The sequence below is a fragment of the Acipenser ruthenus genome, chromosome 11 (assembly GCF_902713425.1).
Source record: "Acipenser ruthenus chromosome 11, fAciRut3.2 maternal haplotype, whole genome shotgun sequence".
Lineage (NCBI taxonomy): Eukaryota > Metazoa > Chordata > Actinopteri > Acipenseriformes > Acipenseridae > Acipenser > Acipenser ruthenus.
The window spans coordinates 29,321,803-29,343,327 of NC_081199.1; the positions used below are offsets into that span (position 1 = coordinate 29,321,803).

Below are 21,525 nucleotides of genomic sequence, written 5' to 3' on the forward strand. Positions count from 1 at the left end.
GAACACACAGCGACTGCATTGATCAAAAGATAGCAGAGGCTTCAGCTGAATTCTTGCTATCATAAAAAAAATTCACCCGACATCAGCCCTCCGTTCATGAGACAATTTCTAGTAGTTTACATAAAAATATAGTACAGAATAATCTAGATTAAAACTGAATTCAAAGAAGAAAAAAGCCCTAAAATGATTTGAAACTACATCCATTTAAAACTGTATTTCAGTACCCAATCTAGTAAGATCCCAACTCTCCAGTGAACTGACCAGTGCTATTTATAGATAACTGAGTCCTATCCATTAGACAGCTGAAGAAAACCAGACTTCATTCTATTCCCTGAGTAAACCCATGAAGTACAGGGATGTCCCTCCCACTTTTCTTCTGGGCAGAGGCAATCATATATACCTGAACAAACTCAAAATACGTTATGTGCCCTAAATATAATGCTATCATTAGTTACTGAGTGCATTGCATTGGCCTGCCACTCCACAGGTTGGGAGACAGAAACTGGCAAGAACTGTTTCAACATACCATGCTACATAGGCCCCTACAGGCCAGGTGCCCTGAGTGATAATTTCACTTTAACTGGGACTGTGCTGGTCTAATTACATCAGCACACCTAGTACAATTGCCTTTCTCATATATGAATAGTGAAAACAATCCACCATATTATTTTATTTTTTATACAATGAAAATACTTTTTTTTTTCTTTCAGTGGCACCAAAGTTTTGCCTGTTACTAAAATGAAAAAAAAAAAAAAATCCTTATGGAATCCTGTTTGTTTTAGTATGTTTAGTCTGGTATTTTTTTCACTAAATATACACCCCCTTTAAAAGGCATAATTTCACATCTTGGGTGCAACAGTTCCATCCAAATGTTGAGGTTTTTAATATATCTGAGCAATAGATTCCTAGTCACCCAGAACTGTACAGTGGCTTCACAAAAGAAAATCAATGTCACTCTCAGATGCAGTTTTAGTGGTATTAAAGCATGTGTGGGGACAGCGTCTTACAGAACAAAAACAGTTAACGGTTATGTTTCAGCTGATGTGAATAGAGGATTTCATTAAATGCCCAAGCATAATTTGAGAATGCTATAGCACTCCTTCTTTGTTTTGGAGCAGCCGAGATAATGCATTTATGAAATTGCCTTAGTAAGGCTTAAACTTAGGGTTTTTGTGTAGTTAAATAAATAAACCAACAACCTTTGAGAATATGATACTAGTCATATCCTCAAGTCACCATGATTGATAAAAACACAATGACATTTTGCTGCATAGATTACAACCTAAAGTAGCTAAAAGGGTGGTCTGATAGAATTTCTGAATAACCAGCAGGAAGAACCAGTGCTTTAAATTGAAAACATATGCAGGCGATTGCATTTACTCCAGTTTTTATTTCAAATGTAAGCTTTATTGCTTGTGAAAACTGACATTTTATAGATAAACAAACAGCCATTTCACACACTGCACTCCAGCATTATTAGAAAATGGTAACTGAGTACAGTAAAACTGAACTCTAAAATTAAATGCTGGGTGGGAGGGAAGACACATAGGAAGTCAGTGGCTAAACAGGGATTTCAACAGAACCACATCAACTGAAGTACACTAAGGAAACTAAACATGAACAAACAGGAAACATTTACAACAAGGAACACAAAGGAAACATTGTCTTTCTTTTTTATTCAGATTGTGTGTGTAATTAAAGTTTTGTCGAATTCTCACATAATGGTTTGTTATTCAAAAGCTTCATGACATATTCATGGGACTTTATAAAGCATTGCAATGAGAGTGAGAGGTGAAAATGTTTATATATTTTTAAATTTTTAAAGCACACTTCACAGAATGAAAGATCTGTGTAATGTTTCTGTGTTGCTGCTTTCGGTTAAGAAATCCAGAATAAGTCACAGATGGTTTGTATCAAAGGAAAGGTCACTGAATTTACTTAAAAAATGCAATGGGCAGGTTTGAGAAGGCCTGACAAACCAAATAAGGAATGCTTTCATCTCGCTGCATGACTGCAGAAGTGTCACAGCTGAATTGGAAACATTTGTTTGCTGCAGTCTGGAACCATATAAGACAAACTGGATACATTCCCTATTCTGTATATGCTGTTGGTAGTATTGTATTGTCCAGCAGCAGAAAATCACGTTTTATCTGGTAAAATAAAAGAAGACATTTGGACCCCTACCATAACCAGCTGTAGAAAACCTGGTTTAACATTAAGAGGTTTCTAATTAAGAGTTTCCATTCATATGGTTGAATTAGTCCTGTTGTTTGTGCTGAGAGAGGCTGCATCTTGTGCCCAGATGTCAAAATGTTTAGTTTCAGGCAATATATTAGCATAGTTAATAAAAGCTGAAGTATTCTATCGATGTAAACTATTACCTCACCCAGCCTTAGGTCTGATTACATGTTTAATATACCTCAATTTAGAACATTTTGAATGACACAGGGCTGTCATTTTTTGAAATAGTAAAACCTGGGCTAATGGTGAGTGATTGAAGTTTCTTTTTTATTATTATTTTTTTTTATTTTTATTTGAACACATTTGTATTACATTTTTTCAGAGAATACAAAAAAGTAACATGGTTAAATACAACAAGAAATCAGGTGGGGGGGGGGGGTCTAAAAAAACATAATTGCGATTAGTGTGCATGTTCATTATTTCCGTATTTACTATTGCAACTGTATTCATTATCGAGCGAAATAGTGAGCATATTATGGCACATTAAATGGCTCACATTATAAATAATAGAGTGGTTAAATAAAACACTGGACCAGACAAGGTATTATAAGTTAAAATAACCTCCTCCACTAGAATTTCTAACTCCTCTGCATGCAGTTTTAGTTTGTGTTGCCTCTGCTAGTCCCCTGCGGAGAGCTGTGTCTGTTGATCGCTCATTTTCGGTCAATGTAAGCCACCTCCGCCTTTCACAATAAGCCACTGACCAAAAGATGCGCCTGGACTGCTGGGGCTTTTTATATCACGATGGTCACAGGTAAGTCTTGGACATTATCGTGCACATTACATTATCGCTTTTAATATTATAAGGCCCTTAGTATCAAATAGGAACAGAAAAGGAAGGGAATATAAAAACCTACAAATGATAAAACCACTGGATCAAGCATGCTTTAGATACTAAAAAAAAAAGTATTATTCAATGAGAAGTCCAATACTGCCCTCTATCCTTTAATTATTGACATCACATCAAATTATCATTTAGTTTAAGTATCCATCTATTAAACATCTATAAAGGTATTATTAAAGATGTTTTGCAATTATTGAAAAGGGAAAACAGGTAACTACAATTAAATGTCATGATAAATCACTAGTCTAAAGCATTAAAGCACTTACAATGTTATGTATATCCCTTAGTAAAATGTGCCTATAATTCTACAGTATATTGCTATGTTATTATCATTAATAACTCTCTGTATTGATTATGGCATCTGTTATAACACATAGATGTGTTATTTACTGTTTACAATGGATCCTTACAACTAAATACTGTATTAACATAATTTGATAGCAATTAATAAATGTACACTTATAGTGCACCAAGAAAAGTGGAGGGACCTTAACACTGCATAATGTTCTTTGTAATTGCTTGATGTCTCACCTGGCTACACTGAAAACATCTCTTTTACCCTTTCCATTCATCAGCAGCCTTTTTCATGGGATATAGTCAGTTTAAACAAATATATAAACTTTAAAAATGCTGGAGTTTTTTGTTTTTTTTTAGCACAAATAGACAAAGACGCAATTGAAATAATGTAAAACTGTGTGACACAATGCTGACATGAGAAGATCAAGAACTGTAGATAACAACTGAGCATGCCAGAATTTACTTGCCGAGGGCTAGATAATAAATATGCCACTGAAGGGTGTTGATAATAAACACATGTTTAGGCTTGAAAAGAGTCATTTTTCACTCAAAGGGTAAATTGTTAAAGTGTGATTATTCTTAACTATTGTCTTTAAGCAACCTATTTTAATTATCTTGGTTGAACTAAATAGTATAGACTTTAAACTCTTAAATCTACTGTAACATGGACCTTTTAATCACTGTATTGTCTTTTTTTATTGCATAAAGGGATGTTATATAGAGAGTTGACCCCAATCAACCCTGGTTGGAAAAACAAGACAATATAAAATAAGATAGCCTGTAGACAATTTTCAGTGGGTGACAATTAGGGCAGTAGGAAACTGTTACATTACTAAGGGAGCAGCATATCTCCTATCACCTTACATTATAAATCTATTATTGATTGTGTTGCAACCCCCTCTTAAGGGAAAGAACAAATGACAAATTCATTTGTAGGAAGAAGGAATCGTTTGGGCAGCACTTACCAACATTAGCTTGGAAACCTTAATGCAAAGAAATTGTATATATCTATAAGTACTATGTAATATGTTTGCAGCAGCTACTAAGAATTTTGTAAAACAGGTTGGGGACACAGGGAGGCTGATTTCAGTCCCCAGCCTGAGCGAAGCTGACAGGTATCAACCGCTGAGTCTGGTCACAAAGAAAAAGAAGTCCCATTTTTGGAAGAAAACTAAATACGCCTCCACTCCTTTCTCTCTGAAGGATATACTTGTAGGAGAGAAGGAGATCTCAGCAGGTAATCAGTTTATTAATGTCTAGTACATCAGTTCTGACAATAAGTGTAGTTAAAAAAATGTCATAAGTGATCGATTTTTTTTATTGCCATTTAGCAATAAAACTCACAGCCTTTGTTTGTATGAAGCCAAAGGAAAGCTATTATGAAACATTGTTTTTAAATGAATCCTCAAAACTGCAGCAGTTTTTACAAGGGTGAAAGATAGATAGATACAAAAGGGCATCCCAGCTAAAAAACCATATCAAGACAACCATAAAACACTGGTATTTTGGTAAACATTCACATGCATGAAATCGGATATAGGCTTGAATATTTTTTGAATTATTATTATTATTATTATTATTATTTCCAAACAGGTGTTTCCTCGTACCAGTTACTAAACTATGAAGACAAATCTGACGTCTCCTTGAATGGTAGATTGGGAAACCACATTATCAATGATGTAGGCTTCAACATTGCTGGATCTGACACTGTAGCTGTTAAAGCCTCATTTGGAATAGTAACGAAGCATGAGGTAGAAGTTCCAACATTGCTTAGAGAGCTCAGTTCAAGGTAAACAGTATCTGTCTCCTTTCAATCTTTACAATCTTATTATTTATTTTTTGTTGGCTTTATTGTATGCTAAATCTTTTGAACACCATGTATTCTTATATGTTGTAATGAAAAGAGTGTAAGGTTATTTTTTTTTTTTTTACAGACTTGGCTAGTTTAGTGAAATTCAAATATCTGGCTCAACATTATAAATATCATACACAACCCCCCAACTTTCCATATGTTTCCTACAAAACATGTTTGACTTACAAAGCTCATCAAAAATGAAAGCCCTTAGTTTCCTCTCATAGGTATATTGGTTATATAATAAGAGATTGTATAATATCCTCAGACAGCAGTATACGTGTGTGTACTGTATGTGCTTGTGTGTGGCGCTCTCTGCTGGCTCAGGCAGTGTAGTCCACTTCTTTGGCTGTATTTGAAACCTTTTCTTGCCACCTATACAATGCTTTATATAGAGATGAACTTCCATATCAACGTGATATTATTTTAATAATTGTATTGATGTATATCCTTTAAATAATATAATATAATATAATATCTACTCTTTTTACATTGTGTAAAATGATACCCGCAGGGGCTGAAATCTCTGGCAACAAGAGACAGTGGTATACTGTATGTCACATTTTACATTTTTCATATACAATCAACACTCACATATCCAAAAAATTTTGACTTCAATGACAGTTAAAAGAGTGTGACGCATATCTGATTATTTGATTTTTGTCCGTTCCAACCCTTGTCGGTCTTTCAGGAAACACAAAAAAGATACAATGTCAAAAATACATAGCTGAAAGGACAGTGTTTTAAAATAAGTAGGCTTCCATTTAGATGTACTGTAGTTGGTTTTGTTGGCACAGTACTATATTTTCAACTGAAGTATTTTAATTCAGAACGATAGGATTCTGAAAATATCACTTGCCAAAAGAGACGACTGTGGACATGTGGGCTGTAATATAGTGCGTACTTTTAGATGCAGTATGTATTGTAGCAGTATGTAAAATTTCCCATTAATGACCCAAAAGAAAAATGAAATTTAAATGTTACCCATGCACAGAACTGAGTAAAACGGAAAAGACAATACAATTTTACAAAAGATTTTAAAAAAAAAACTCAGTTTCCAGAATTAAAACAGTATCCAAAGTCAGTATTCAAAATTGCAGAATATAGTGCTCGATAATGCCCTAATGTCACAGTAATGTCACAGATCACTTGCAAATGAAAATACACAAAAGCAACTAAAGATCACAGATTAAAAAAAAAAAGCATCACAGTATCTAAAACTGTTGATTGGCTGTTTTACATTACAGTAGCTGGTCTAGGTCACTTTGTTTTTGCTGTATTTTTGTCGGGTGAAACTGGAGGAAGACTGGTTTGCGCATGTGAGAAAAATAAATAAAATGCGGGCTGTGGTGGATAATCAAATAAATTGTAACACTGAAGAGATGGGCTTTGTATCAGAAAACTAGTGACAGAGTTGGAAATCGTGTGTGACGGGTAAGTACATTAATTTATTACAAATATAATGAGGATTGATTTTATTCTCAATACAAGGACGGTAAAACGTGACTGACGTGTATCTGAGTGCTGACTGTATCCTCAAAACAGCTTATCTAATTGTAATGAAACTTGGTAAAACATTGCTTAGTTACTGACATAAATCTGCTGTTAATCTTTGGCTTGTTTTACAGAAAAGTAGACCTTGATCACTGTCTAATTCGCCAGTCAAAGGAGAGTGGACGAGCAGTGCTGTGTGTCGTTATGGAAAGTATCCGAACAACACGTCAGTGTTCCCTCACTGTACACGCAGGCATGCAGAGGAAAACCATGAGGGTAATCACACATCTACTGTAATAATCAGAGCTATGAAAGCTACTTCCATTCTGCCAAGTTACAGATTGCAGACTTTCTAACCCAAATGACTCCAACAGATGTGTCTCGTTTCTTTTACTTTTGTCCACTTGGGATAGTGATAAATTTAAGATAAATATCCAACTTTTTAATGTTCACAATAAATGTACAATAAGAATTAAAATGACAGTATGTTAACACAGTTTAAAAAGTCACTTGGCCACATTGTGCTGCTGATGTGAAAATGAATCAAGAGTTATCCCCTTTGTGTAAAAATGAATCAAGAGTTATCCCCTTTGTGTAAAAATGAATCAAGAGTTATCCCCTTTGTGTAAAACTTTTGACAATGGCATTTCTTTACACACAGCTCCAGCCCTCATTTTTTTGTGTTGTTTGTTTTATTTGATTTCAGTTTCAGATTGATGACGTTCGGAATCACAAGGGTCGTGACAAAGCCATTGTTATTCCAGCTCACACAACAATTGCATTTAGTATATTTGAAGTTTTTGTGCGACTGGATGGTCGCTTTGGTAGGTAACTGTTCTGTTGTCACTTAAATGTACAAAGAGTACGAGTACTGTGAAGGATTTATGTTTTTATGTAATCTACTTTAAAAAAAAAGACCTCAAAGAAATTTTGGGTAAAGCATCTCATTATATACACAGTTTATATAATAGTAATGGATGAATCCATAAACAGTAGCATTTATAGTTTTTTTTTTGTTACTGGGGTGAAGAGATGTGCGTCACCTCAGAGTCCGCAGGTGGATTTGAAAAAGAACAAATCAGACAGCAGTTAGGAGGGTTCCTGGGACGATTTTCAGTGGGCAGACTGAGAAGATTTTTGTCTGGAATTATTTACGGAAACCCTTTCAGAGCAGGTTTGTTTGATTTATTCAGTTATGTAAACAGAGACGCCTAACATATAAATACATTTTGCGTTCAACAATAAATTAAAAGTCACTCACCTACCGTACATATTAGAAAATTCTGATTTTAATATTCTTGGTATGCAAGTGGCCCAATTGAATTGTCCCAGCATTGGAAATATTTGTTGCTGTCACTGCATAGATCATAAACATTTGTCGTAATCAAGATTATGCCATAAAATTAAATATTGTAGTATCCTTATAAAAAATGTGTAATGCTTTCATGAAATTATGACACACGTAGTGGTGCAGTAAAAATGTAGAGAATATTACTTTGAAGTCAAGCTTTTATTCAAATTCATATTTCTATTATCTGTTTCTATTCAGATGACAGAACATTTGATGAAATTACAAATTCTGACATATATATGGAGGACCTAGTTGCAGACTATTATGAAAAGGCAACAAGCATGACTGATGTTTCCACCAGCTACCTTAGAGAAGGCTCTCACACACGGATTAACCTGCTTAATAACAATATACCCAAAGGACCTTGTGCCCTCTGTGGGATGGGACATTTAAGAAGAGAAACTGTGTATGGATGCCTTGAGTGTTCTTTCAATGGACATAAATATGTAAGGCTTCATGTTGTGCCTTGTTTTGACCTCTGGCATAAAAGACTAAGGTAAAACAAATGCATATGTGCCTAACTAACAAGCTTACAGTGTGGTGCCACATTATTCAGAAACAAGATTAGCACAGTCATTGAAAAAAAGGTTCAACGCACTTGTATGCAGATTAGATGTGTTTATACAATAACTGCAGTTTCTAAATATTTATCTTAACGTGTTGGTCAATCAGTCTATATTTAGTGGGACCAATTCACAAAGCTGTAAGGACCATTTGAAGGGCTTTTATTTAATTAAGGACTGTTCTTTAAAAGCCCATTATTATTAATTAAATCTATTTTGCAAGTCACTAAACATTGATTAACTGTTTTAAAGAAGGTAAGACATGTATTCTCAATCATTTAAAAAAACTGTTTAACTTAAGAAATGGTTTATAAACATTGAAAAAAAATGAATAGGCTCCACTATAAAACACAAGGTAGGTTTTACTGTATGTACCATGACACGGTTTTACTAAATTGTACTACTTATTTTGCAATGCTTTTTTTAAAACTGAACACTATTAAGCTAAATAGACTGTCATCAAAAACAGGTAACGTGATAATAACTTGAGAATGATTAATAATTCAGTTGAAGAATTAAAAATGAAGGAGAGTATCAGGTTGAAGCTACATGAAGAATTAGCAGTCTATGGTTTCACATGCTTGTGAGCAGTGTGGGTTATGTAAGAAAGGACTGTAATTTGATTACTATGTGCACTAATTCAGTTTCATAAAAATATAAATGGGAGCAATATTTTTTATTTGCTAGTGGTTTGGTGCTAGAATAATGTTTTTATGTTTTATGACTTTCTGTAAGATATTAAATGTAAGACAATCTGTATTGTCTCTGTGTCCTTTTTAAATAATATTAAACCCAATAAGGACCACATTAGAAATGACTGAATTAATAATACAATTGTTTTAAATACATAAATATGGAGTTGGACTGCAACATACAACTAGAACATTTCTGTTCAAATTGTAAATGGAGTTTAAGACTATTTTTAGCCTATGAATAAAAGTAGGTCCACATAACAGAGGTACCAAGACTCACCCATGTGCCACTACAAAACAAGTAAAAAAAATGAACACACACATGTGCAAAGTCTGTGTGCAAAATGGTGTCTACATGCAAAGGAGATGCTTACAATTGTAGTGTGTATGCAGTCCTTTAAATGGGTCAAGTTAATCAAAATGTGGAAATTACTTATATTGTACCTATAAATAATCCCAATCTAGGCACTAAATAGCTGCTGGAACATTAGTGCCTAAACTAAACAAATAAGCAGCCAATAGAGATCTTGTATATGCTTGCTCGGTTGTTCAGTCTACATTGATCCAGCATAACAAATGTAATATAAAGCTTGTACATTAACATTAGGTTTCCCGTCAACAATGGCAACCACTCTGTAAAAAAGCTTTTCTTTCTAAATGATGCAAGCAAATTCCAGTCAGCTATTTCCAAGTGGTATTTATTTGACAATATACTGTCTGGCACAGATAATGACCCTATACTTGACCATATCAAATACTTTCTTACCACATATTATATATATATATATATATATATATATATATATATATATATATATATATATATATATATATATATATTACTTTTAAAACAAGTACAGGCAGATTAGTTGAAATCAGTGTAGCTGAAATTAATAAAATTGAAACCAATAAGCGGAATACTAAAAAAGTAACCGCTTGGGCTGTTCAGCACAAACAAAAAACAATATGGACTGGAAAACTGCATCTAAGAATGAATTAAACACATTTTTAAGAAGTTTCTTTGATGAAGTGAGAACATCAGCTGGCACACAGTATTCAGTTAGCAGCTACACAAGCTTGCGAGCTGGCCTGAATCATTTTTTTTATTTTAATTTGAGTATTTTAATTGATTGTCAGAACCTATATTCAACAGATATAATTATAACAACTTATCAGGGAAATACATATGTCTGTACTTCAGGAAAAATGAACTTATTACCAAGTTGTTTATTGTTTTTCACTGTTTCAGCCAATCTCTTTTCCCCCCTATTTTCAGGACAAGCCACCAGGTGGGTTTGCAAGAGAGTGGGTGATCAAAAAAGACAAATGAAGTAGCTGTTTCACAAAAAAGGGAATTTTGAATTCTGTTGAAGAAATACACATTAGCGTAGAACAGTTTGTGTGGAAAAAGAAACCCAAAACATTCTTTAATAAAAGTTTGTTATTAGGGTCAACAAAAAAAATGTAACGTAAACAATATTATTTTAAATTAGTGAAAAAAGAAAGCAGAATTACCTCACCCCACTGGCAGGTATTTTTGTGTAGAAATGTATTTGTTTTTCATGTATCTTTTTTTGTTTATTAGAAGAAACGAGTACAAGGATGGAAATAAAGTTTATCTGCCTAGGGGGCAAGATATGATGATAATAGTTTTAGTTTTGCCCCAGATGAAGTAGGTGCAGTTTACAGGAAAGGCATCTTGAAGAATGGCTGGAGGTTATAAGACAATAGTGTTGTTGTTGAATAATCACTTTAAATCTCTAGCAGCACAAAACAAGACCAGTTACCACCACCCATCTCCCCTAAAATACCTTTCCCTAGTTTTCCAAATCCTAGTGAAGGAGGCACAGTCACTTTTCTTTTTTTTCTCCAGGACACATGTCCATCATTCCTATGTCCAGTCCTTTTATTACTTGGCACAACACCAAGTCTCATGGGCTGCGAGAGAGAGAGAGAGAGAGAGAGAGAGAGAGAGAGAGAGAGGAGAGAGAGAGAGTAAATACAAATGTAACATAATTTAAATCAGAATCGATGTGTCTGTTCAAAGAAAGTAGTCTATGACGTAGTCAAAGAAGGTAAGGCTAGGCCAGCCCTGATGTATTAAATACAAAGTTACAGTGTTGAAAGATGGAAGACTTCAATCACGAATGTATTGGATTCGACCCATTTATAGAACACATTAAACAGAGCAAAAAGGTAACATGTTATGCACTGTGGAGACAATGTACCGATAACGGATGCAACATCAATTCTGCTACAGACAGTACTTTAAAACAGTACCGTTCTAAACTGTGTTTAAAATAGCGTCAAACTCAGTCACAGTTCATGTACAGGCTACGTTATTATCGTCACAATTTACTCACACCCAACGTTATAGTAACAATAACTAACCATCTCTTTACCTGCAGTAAATCTAGAAACCCATCATAATGCGCATTCAGCATACCCCCTGTTTGTTCTTCTTCATGCATTCTTCTGGCATGTGCACAACTTCAATTTTGATTTCTTCTTGTGCAACTGAAAAATCTACAAAAAAGCTGTATGCCTGCAAATACAAAAGAAACATGGCAATAAACACCATTGTGCCCGATCACTGTGTACTTTTTCACAAATTCACGTGAACGTATGGCAGTGTTTGAAAGACTGGTGACTCTGCCAGCCACGCCCACGCCTCTTCCAATTACACGTAAAGACGAATGTGAAAATCTTCTGCTGGAAGTGAGCAATCCGAGTCATGTTAGAACTTCAGAATAAAGATGTTGTATAGTTTACAGCGTTCACTGAAATATGTTATGAGCGTGCGAGAAAGAAAGAAAGAAAAAACACTTCAGAATAGGCTGTGAATGTAGTAATAGCTTGCGAAATGTGCTTGACTGCACACTCTGACTACCTCAGATATAAAGATACACGGCTTCAGTCAAACCGACATTTTTCAAATATGGTCTCATATTCACGTTCGCATTGTTTTTTTTCTGTGGATACTAAAACATGTCACCACAGAGCAGTTTAACTTGGCACAAGGTGGATGCAACACGATTTCACACTACCACACCACCACAAAGGGTGATCACTGATGTAGCAGATACTTTCTTTTTGCAAGTGTTAAATAGATACTACCATCGTCGATATCATATATTTCCATATATGAAGGAAGCTTCAATTGTATTATTATTATTATTATTTTGTGTGTGTTTGTTTTTGTCCCTCAAAGCAGTAGCCCAAGGCGAGACAGCTGAATTTAAAGGCAATGTATGTTTAACACTGTCTCTTTAAACAGAAGGACCCATCCTTCTTTTTTGATTGGTCAGTTTGCTGTCAATCACAAAGTTTCCCCGTTAGGTTTAATCCAGGAAGTAAACTGAATGTCAGGGTCAATCTGAAAAAACAGGAACCTGACGATGGAGTCTTATCTGAGTGTGTTCATTATATAGTTCAGCAACATACGAAATAAGAAAATGAGTGATACGATACTCCTATACGTTATTATAAACATCTTGCCTTTATCCAAAATGCCTGATCCATCTGGCTAGAGATTTATTGATTGCGATCTAAAAATTCTAAGCCTCTGAGGAAGAGGGGTCAAACCTGTTTTGCAAACAGCATTTTTATGAATTATGGAAGGAGTATTGTACAAGTGGACAAACTACATTACCGGTAAATATTATTATTATTATTATTATTATTATTATTATTATTATTATTATTATTATTATTATTATATGAACGTGCATTATTTAATACATTAAATATTTTCCAACAACGAGTAACATAAAAAAAAAAATAGCATTCAACTAATATAATTCACTTGTATTGACAAGATTGTTGAAACCTTGGCCACATTTGGCCAAATTTTTGTTATTTTAGTACTCGTCGTGAATATTCATATATTTTTTAATACTATATTTTTGAATACCCCTGTTTTAGGAGTGTGCAGTGTGTATAAGACACCAAAATTAATATTTTAATAAGGATTAATAATTTCTCAGTTGTGAGGTTTGCAGTGCAAAGATACTTTTTGTAAATTGATTTTGATGACTGACTTGAGCTGTTGTTTACATGATGAGCTTTTGATCTCTTTCCAGGTTGGCAGCCACGCTGGTTTGTGCTGGATAATGGAATACTTTCGTATTATGATTCTGAAGATGATGTTTGCAAAGGCAGTAAAGGGAGTATCAAGATGTCTGTGTGTGAAATTAAAGGTGCAGTACTTTTTGTACAGTATGTGTTCGCTTGTCACTTCAGTATGATCAGGTGGGAAACGTTTAGATAACAATCACTATTTCGATGCTGCAGAACAGGGTCTTTCCATGCCAGATTGACCAAAAATCAAAGTTCTTGTAGAATGCCATTCCATTCCTGCCAGGGGTGTTGGCACATGTAGGCAATGTTTAATTTTACACTCCAGCTCATCCAACACATGTTCCATTAAACCTCGACCACACCTGAGCGATTAGTTGCGCAACCCAATTGCTGCCGAAATTGCGCAACTCAGTTGTGAGCAATTGCTTTGTCCACATTTGAGCAATTACTTGTGCAACAAGGTTCCCACGTCTACAACGAGGAAGAGCTGGCTGTTATTATTTTTTCAACTGTTGTTATTTTAAATGCCATATTCCCTAAAGAAAAAACAACGTATGCTTCTTTATGACAGGATATGCAAGTTGTGCAGTCAGCATTATAAGAACCAATCAGAGTTCGCGAATTGCCACGTGATCGCCTATGTCTACAGAAGTCACTCAGGAGATTGCTTGGAAAGTAGAGCCCAGGTCTACTTTAAGCAACTGTTTGCGCAACTGCTTGCAACTATTTGCAGGGACGTCCACATATAAGCGACTTGGTTGCAAGCAACTAAGTTGCGCAACTGATCGCTCAGGAGTGGACCCAGCATTAGATTGTGATTTGAAGACAATGCGGTCAATGGCACGGTCCTTGAAACTCTTACAAGCAATATTGGTACAGTGAATATTCACATTGTAATTTTAAACCATACCTCATGGTTTAAACAAAAATGTATGACTTAGGAGGTGATTTGCAGATAAGCATGGAAAATGTCAGTATAGCTTTCACTGCTACTCTTGTATCTTACATGGATAACAAAAATTAGCTTTTCACGTTATGATATGCCTAATGGTTTAAACAAAGTTCATTTAAATTGTAAACAAAGCAAGAAATGTAGGCCTTTTCAGTGGTTACATAACATTTCTTAGAAGTCTTGGCTGATCCACTGGTCTAATTGAATTGGAATTGCTGAATCTTTTTTTTTTTTTTTTTGACAAAAGTCCACAAATTCTGTTGTATTGACATTGTTGTGCATAAGCTGGTGCTGTGTGCTGGCAAAGCAGAACAAGAGTAAATGTGCAAAAAAGGAGGATGTTTGTTTACTTGTACAGTAGATGTAACACACATGGAAAAAAGCACAACAGATTTGCCTTAAAGGCCAGCCATACACCAGTTCATGAAACACTTCCAGAATGGTAAGGTAAGTTTCAATATTTAGTTTACATGCTGTAGCTTATTGTGCAGTTGAAATAACACATCAAATGAAAATACAAATGCACTTTTCTTTGGTGTCTTTAAATTAGTTCACCCAGCAGACAATTCCAGAATGGAGCTGATTATTCCTGGGGAACAGCACTTCTACGTGAAAGCGGTCAATGCTGCTGAAAGACAGAGGTGGCTTGTGGCCCTAGGAAGTTCAAAAGCATGTTTGACTGACACCAGAACAAAAAAAGAAAAAGGTTTGTGTAAGACTGGTTTTATAGTTTAGAAATTAAACAAACCCTACTGATGTAAGGCTATATATAGGAATTCTCAGTTTGTACCTGCTACCAATTAAAAGCCACGCTGCATCGTGGAACATTGTTTTAGTGGAAACAGTTGTGTCTTGTCCAGGTTTCTGTGATTTAGACCACAGGTACAACACCTTGCACGCATCTTCGGGCTGGGTCCATCATGGCTCACTTGCGACTAATGGTGTGGGACAGCCATGGTGTTGAGAGACAAACTGGTTGCAGGGACACCCAATATCCTTCTGTTTTCACATGATTGTTTCTGAATAGTTGCAGAGGTCTAGTCAGTGGATCACATCAATGTACATACATTGCAGACTAGGGAACTGTAATTTTCCTGCATTCTCTAGCTTGTTGGCTAGACAGTGTCTAATGCAGTCTGAAGTCAGTACTGTGGCTCTAATGCTGAGCTAAAAGTTTAGTATAATAATTTCATTCCTCTCAGTTGCTATATCAATATGGTGTTGTTCATGCCGCAAAAACTATCCATCCATCCATCTATCTATCTATCTATCTATCTATATATCTATCTATCTATCTACACTATGTGTGTGTGTACTGTATGTATTCTTCACTAACTAGCCATTCATTTGTATGTTTTTTTTTTGTCTTTTAAGAAATTAAGGAAACCACTGAGTCTCTGAAAACGAAGATGTCTGAACTGCGATTATACTGTGATTTGTTGATGCAGCAGGTCCACACGATACAGGAATCGGTAAATCAGGAGGCAAACCACACATCGCCCAGCACTGAGGTTTGGTACAGTCTTAATATAATACTTGTATTTAACTACTGTATTTCAGTAGTTTAGTGCCCACAAATATAGAACAACATAAACCATGAAGCACTATATGGTTGTTTTCAGAGATCTTAAGTTTTCATTAATTGTTTTAAGAAGCATGCAGGGTTCTATACAATTCAGTGCAAAATATATATTATATTAATTTTACGTGAACAACAAAAGAAAACATATGGTTGTGTAGATTAGTGAGGCTGGGGTTTATAGGGGTAAATAAAACCAATCTTCAAATGAAGACATTTAGCCATTTTTATTGAGTCAAGCTATGTAATGTATACCCAGGGCTCAGAAGCCCATTAAAAAATATACCTTGTGAAAGTATTATTAGTCGGATGTTATGTGTTACTTTGATCAGGGTTCTTTGACCCAAATGTTGACAAAGATACAGTTGCACCTTTAAATGTCTGATGCTGCACATGTATTGTAAAAAGCTGATTGTATGGAGTAGACAATACATTATGAAGGTGATACTGTACCTGTACCTAGATGTATTGCTATGCTCCCTTATCTTGTGAAGTGTCCCATTTGTATTTGTACTGTTGCAGGCCTATTTATTAGTTTTAACCTGAAAATAAATTAATGGAGTTTCCAGAAGGTAGCACAGTTTAGCCATATTCACCAGTGCAAGTAGCATTTTTTTTTTTTTTGGATTCAGTATATATAAAATCCTTGTTCTGATTTGAATTATGTAATTAAGAGACTAACAGCATTCTAGAAAAGCCTTTTCAATATCAAATGTTACTTATTTAATTAATCAAAACAACCTTTAATTAACCAAATTAAGGCTTTGTGAGAAGGATATTATTTATCTATATCTAGGGCTTCTGTTTTTCTGTGTTTATTAATTTCATTTTTCTGTGTTTATTTTTTAGCTATTTTTGAGTTTTATGTACATACCCTGAAATGTTTTTTTTTCCCAGGGCTTTTGTTTTTTATATACTGTAAGAGATTATTGTTTTCAGTTACTGGGTGTTTTTTACTGGCACAATATGGAAAGCAACTTGACAGTACTTGCACACTAGTAACCTCTTTCATTTGCTGTCTTCCACAACAAAATCCTTATGGTCATGCATATTCTTCTGAGGGATTTTGTGCGTTTAGGCATTTTTTTAAAATTTCGCCACAATTTGTAATTCTGTTTTAAATTCCACAAGCTTGTACAATCCTCCCTATCTAACTTTAATATAGCATTAAATCCAGCAAGCAAGAATAATGCTCTGTATTTAATTGTAATCTTGTTTTAAATCTCACAAGCATGTACGATCCTTCCTGTCTGCAGAGTCTCCAATAGAAATATAGGAATTTGCTGCCACTCAGTAGTTGGGGTGGGTTTAAAGCATTGAGAACGAATCAATGCTAGATACAAGTCAGGAAGGAGGGACATTACATAACTAACTGCACTGAGAAAGGGGTGAAGTCAATGTGATTTGAGTAACCATTTCCAGTGTTTTTTGGATAGACATTGATTTCATTTTGTATCAGGGGGTCTTGTATCATTATTTATCAGTTAAAACCGAAAATCAAAAGCCCTATCTATATCAGATGAGATTTTAGTTTCTAAATCATTTTTCTTCCATCTTTTGTACTTTTCTGTAGAACATGAATGAAGCCTCCTCTCTACTGAGTGCCACCTGCAATACTTTTATTACAACACTTGAAGAGTGCATGATGATAGCAAATGCCAAGTTCAAGCCAGAAATGTTCAAGTTATCTCATCCTGATTCTGTTGTCTCTCCAGTTTCACCATCCCCTGTACAAATGGTTCAGGTACAGCACAAATCTTTTTATTTTTATATATATATAAACAAGCTTACAGTAGGATTGGAATTCTGTATTTGTGCACATTTATCTTTTTGTCTTTAAAAAACATTTACATTGCTTATTTCTTTTCTTTTCTAGATGAAACGCTCTGTGAGCCATCCTGGTAGCTACAGTTTTGAAAGGTATATTATAAATGATACATTTTCAGGGACCGGAAAGTTCTGCCTCATTCAACAGTGGCCACTTTTATTCCAGCTAAGGGTTACAGTGAAAGTTATAGAGAAATGCCATACCTAATATTATCTTAGAAATGAATTAATTACCGTGTAAATATATATTTTTTTAAATGATTAATCTTTTACTTGAGAAACAAAAAATGTAGTAGTGTATTAATTAGTTGCTTCAGTTGTTTTCTGTGATCTCTTTCTTCTTTTGTAAGTAGGACAAGCCACTCACCAAAGGAATCAATATCTTCACTTCAGCGATTATCGCAGAGACGAACCAGGACTTATTCTGACACGGAATCACACAGTGATAGCTGCACTGAAGATGCGGACAGTATGTTAACCTTACCTTCAGAATGGGTTTTATTGTCATTTGTAACAGTACATATTGCTGTGGATGTGGAGGGCTTTCTTCTTCTGTGTTATAGTGATAACCAGGGATCCTAGTTTTTTTGCAATAAAAAACCCCTGAAATTCAACCTTGACCTCTGTACACCAATAGCAGGTTTACGGAACAAGTATAAATGTAAATTTAAAGCAAAATTGCCTGTGTTGATGATTTATATATGATAAGTTTATTGATTTGGTAATCAAACACATAAAAGCCTTTAGGATCCCTGGTGATACATTGATAGAATGTACAGTAACTCATGTTAGAGGGTACGCTGTTGGTGTTCTAGAGTGGACATGTATTCTCCTTGATCAAGCATCAACCTTCTTTAGAATGTCTGATAGGGCTACATTTACTGTTTAACATTAGAACCGCCGTGGTTATACTCATACCTAAAACCGCCGCCGGCAGTCATTATGACGGTTACATTTTAAACAACATCAATGTTAAAATGAAAGACAAACTTTTGGAATACAACTCAGTTTTATTCAAGCATATCATATCAAACATCTGCACAGCCAAAACGCTGTATTTAAATGAACAATTAAACATAAAAGGGGTTATTTTCAAACTTGCCACATATAAGGCACTTCTTCAAAAAATGAAAAACTATAATAAAATAAATATTTCAAAAGAAACTAGTGTGTAAACAGGTATACTGTATGTACATACACAACTAAAAACTAAAGTAATTTTTAATTTTAAACGAAAGTAACATATGTTTTCTCTTGCATGTGTGTCACTCAGTGCAGCACTGAATCCAGGTTGAGCTGCTGCTGCCTGCTGCTTTGCAGTTTTCTGCCGAAGCGCTGTGGCTAGCTTCAAGATGAAACCTCTCCTACTGATATTTTACCGGTGCATTACTTGTACAAAATGAAGGAATTGATGGTTGCCATGTCCAGTAGAGATAACAACAGGCTTGTTATAAAAATAAAATAGAATATTGTAGGATATATTCAAAATAAGAACATGTATTGTAAAAGGCAGTCAAAATGACTGCTTTCTAGGTGGGTGGGATTATAACTTCCTTGTTTTCGTGATCCTGCCTTTCAAATGCCGTCAGGGTATTTGATACACGTATTTTAGAAAAGTCATAAACGGACAACCGCATAACTTTCAGACACGCAGAGTAATTTAAATTTGAAAATCTCAAAACCGTCAAAATGACTGCTGTGGCGGTTCTAATTCCAGTTAATCAAATACTGTTTTTTTTTTTTTTTTTTTTTTAAGGTGCTTTCACTGAAGTTCACAAGCTGGTCTTCAGTTCTAGTTCCCTTCCATAGATACAGTTTATGGAATCTAAGCTAGATCAGCCAAAGTGTTTTGATAAGCAACAGCCAGTGCAATGTAGTAATCTGCCACTGTGCAAACAAACGTCCTTTAGTTTTGCTGGCACTAGATGGTGCTTTCTCTTACTGATATATAAACACGTTTGCTGATCTAGCCTACATTACATGTCTATGGCAGACAACTGGAACGGGAGAACAGCTGAACTTGTAGTCGGAGCACCTTAACAAACACAGTATTTGAGTAATTGCAAGAAGAACGATTCAAATATTTATTTAAGTTTACTCTTTAAGAGAAAAATCAACTGTCGGTGTGTCTAAATAAGCTGTTGAGGGTAATGTTAAATACAAATTTACAAATGCCTTTTTCCCATTTTTTAAAGGGACTGCACAGTGTTCAAATAACTTTGTCAATGGAGATTTTGCACCAACGACTATCCCAGAGGAAACCAGCACTGCTCCAAGGAAAATATCAGTCACTCCTGTTCCAATGCTATCATCCTGAAACTAATGGGAACCTTTCATGAACTTTTTACTCACAAACTGCTATGCAATCTCAGCTGGCATTGCAGTACTTGCATAATGGGAAGTACTGTATTATTTCACTTCGAAGAATTTCTTTGCACTTTAAAAGAGTAATGTAAAAGCGTAAACTTGCAGACTAATTGGTTTTGAGTTTTTTAGAAAATCACCCAATTAACATGAGGGAACGTAAATGTGAATTTCTACAATGGTATTATGTGTTCAGTCAAGAGGACACACGTGCAGATCCTGTGTTTTGGAAAATAACATTGATAAAAAGGTTTGATAAATGTGCCAAGGACCAATAAATAATAACACGGTAAGGTTATTTTATTTGGTTGTTAGTTTTTATTTATTTATTGTGAGGAGAGTGCTCTAAATATTATAATGACCTTTGCAAGTGAGGCCTTAAAGCATTCTTATTTAGAAAAGTTTTTTTTTTTTTTTTTTTTTTTTTTTTTAAGTTCCAGTGCAATAATGTTGTTACTGTGTTAATCGCCATAATTCACAAAATTACATTTTAAAATTCTAATGTGTCACTACTGTCAACCAGCTGGAAAGGACAGGATGTTTTGTTAATACCATACACTGCTGTGTTTTCGTATTGGAATGTAGCATGGTGCACTAGTTTGGTAATGTATTGTCATACACATCTAAAGGAAGGATGTTTCCAGTGTTAAGAAAATAAATACATATAAAACATTGTAATACTGTACATTAGATTTCAATTTTCATCATTCATTAAAACTTTTATTTAACAGGGTTGTACAGTATTTTCTCTACATTTCTGCCTGGATATCCCATACTAAAGCAGACACATAAACAATAGAACAGAAATTTCAACAACGCTGGTTACTGTACGTTGTGCAGCAACTCAACAACAAATGGACTCCCTCTTTTATTTTGCCTTAATTCAAGTGTAACAGAACAAAAGGAATCAAACTCAAGCTTAGATGCAAAAAGGTGCTAAATTAGCTTTTTTTTACTTTTAATTGCACAAATTCAGAAAGAAAAAATAAACTTTACCATGTAAAAGTCTGTCAAATGAGAAGCCCTGTTAGCTATTACTTTTCTTTTTTATAGTACTAGGAACATGTTTACAGTATTTCAATTATTTCACATTAGTTACATGTATACTGAACATCTAACCTTTTTTTTTTTTAAAAGCAGAGTGTACTTTATAAGCCATTCAGTTTTCCCAGGACTGATAAACTTGTGAATCTGTATGCAATTAAGTCATGCTTAAAATGTGTTTTGATAATGATTATTTTAGCTGAATATGTTGATGAAGTACTTCTTGAGTGTTTGTATATAAACAGTATACATTTTTGTTTTTATCTACCAAAGTTTATAGATAATATATTTAAACATACAGTAAGAGTAATGCTCAGCTTTCATTTGGATGACTTGTAGAAAAAG

General features: G+C 34.6%; 2 protein-coding genes across 2 annotated transcripts; both read left to right on the forward strand.

Annotated features, from left to right (window-relative positions):
- The first annotated feature begins 4,302 nt into the window (after positions 1-4,302).
- Positions 4,303-9,385, forward strand: pjvk (pejvakin). The gene is made up of 6 exons (XM_059032689.1): positions 4,303-4,619; positions 4,976-5,171; positions 6,863-7,004; positions 7,435-7,552; positions 7,759-7,902; positions 8,278-9,385. The coding sequence occupies exons 1-6, from the start codon at positions 4,409-4,411 to the stop codon at positions 8,577-8,579; spliced, it is 1,113 nt and encodes a 370-aa protein (XP_058888672.1). The 5' UTR covers positions 4,303-4,408; the 3' UTR covers positions 8,580-9,385.
- A 3,301-nt stretch (positions 9,386-12,686) lies between these two features.
- Positions 12,687-21,275, forward strand: LOC117427028 (pleckstrin homology domain-containing family A member 3-like). The gene is made up of 8 exons (XM_034045371.3): positions 12,687-12,988; positions 13,417-13,533; positions 14,917-15,072; positions 15,741-15,877; positions 17,519-17,689; positions 17,822-17,865; positions 18,126-18,241; positions 19,968-21,275. The coding sequence occupies exons 1-8, from the start codon at positions 12,949-12,951 to the stop codon at positions 20,087-20,089; spliced, it is 903 nt and encodes a 300-aa protein (XP_033901262.3). The 5' UTR covers positions 12,687-12,948; the 3' UTR covers positions 20,090-21,275.
- The last annotated feature ends 250 nt before the right edge of the window (positions 21,276-21,525 follow it).

Coding starts and splice junctions, on each gene's coding strand:
- pjvk (XM_059032689.1), top strand. CDS start 4,409: ATGTTTGCAGCAGCTACTAAGAATTTTGTAAAACAGGTTGGGGACACA. Junction 7,553..7,758: donor GCGACTGGATGGTCGCTTTG/GTAGGTAACTGT, acceptor ACTGGGGTGAAG/AGATGTGCGTCACCTCAGAG. Junction 7,903..8,277: donor CGGAAACCCTTTCAGAGCAG/GTTTGTTTGATT, acceptor GTTTCTATTCAG/ATGACAGAACATTTGATGAA.
- LOC117427028 (XM_034045371.3), top strand. CDS start 12,949: ATGGAAGGAGTATTGTACAAGTGGACAAACTACATTACCG. Junction 17,866..18,125: donor GGTAGCTACAGTTTTGAAAG/GTATATTATAAA, acceptor TTTTGTAAGTAG/GACAAGCCACTCACCAAAGG. Junction 18,242..19,967: donor CTGCACTGAAGATGCGGACA/GTATGTTAACCT, acceptor CATTTTTTAAAG/GGACTGCACAGTGTTCAAAT.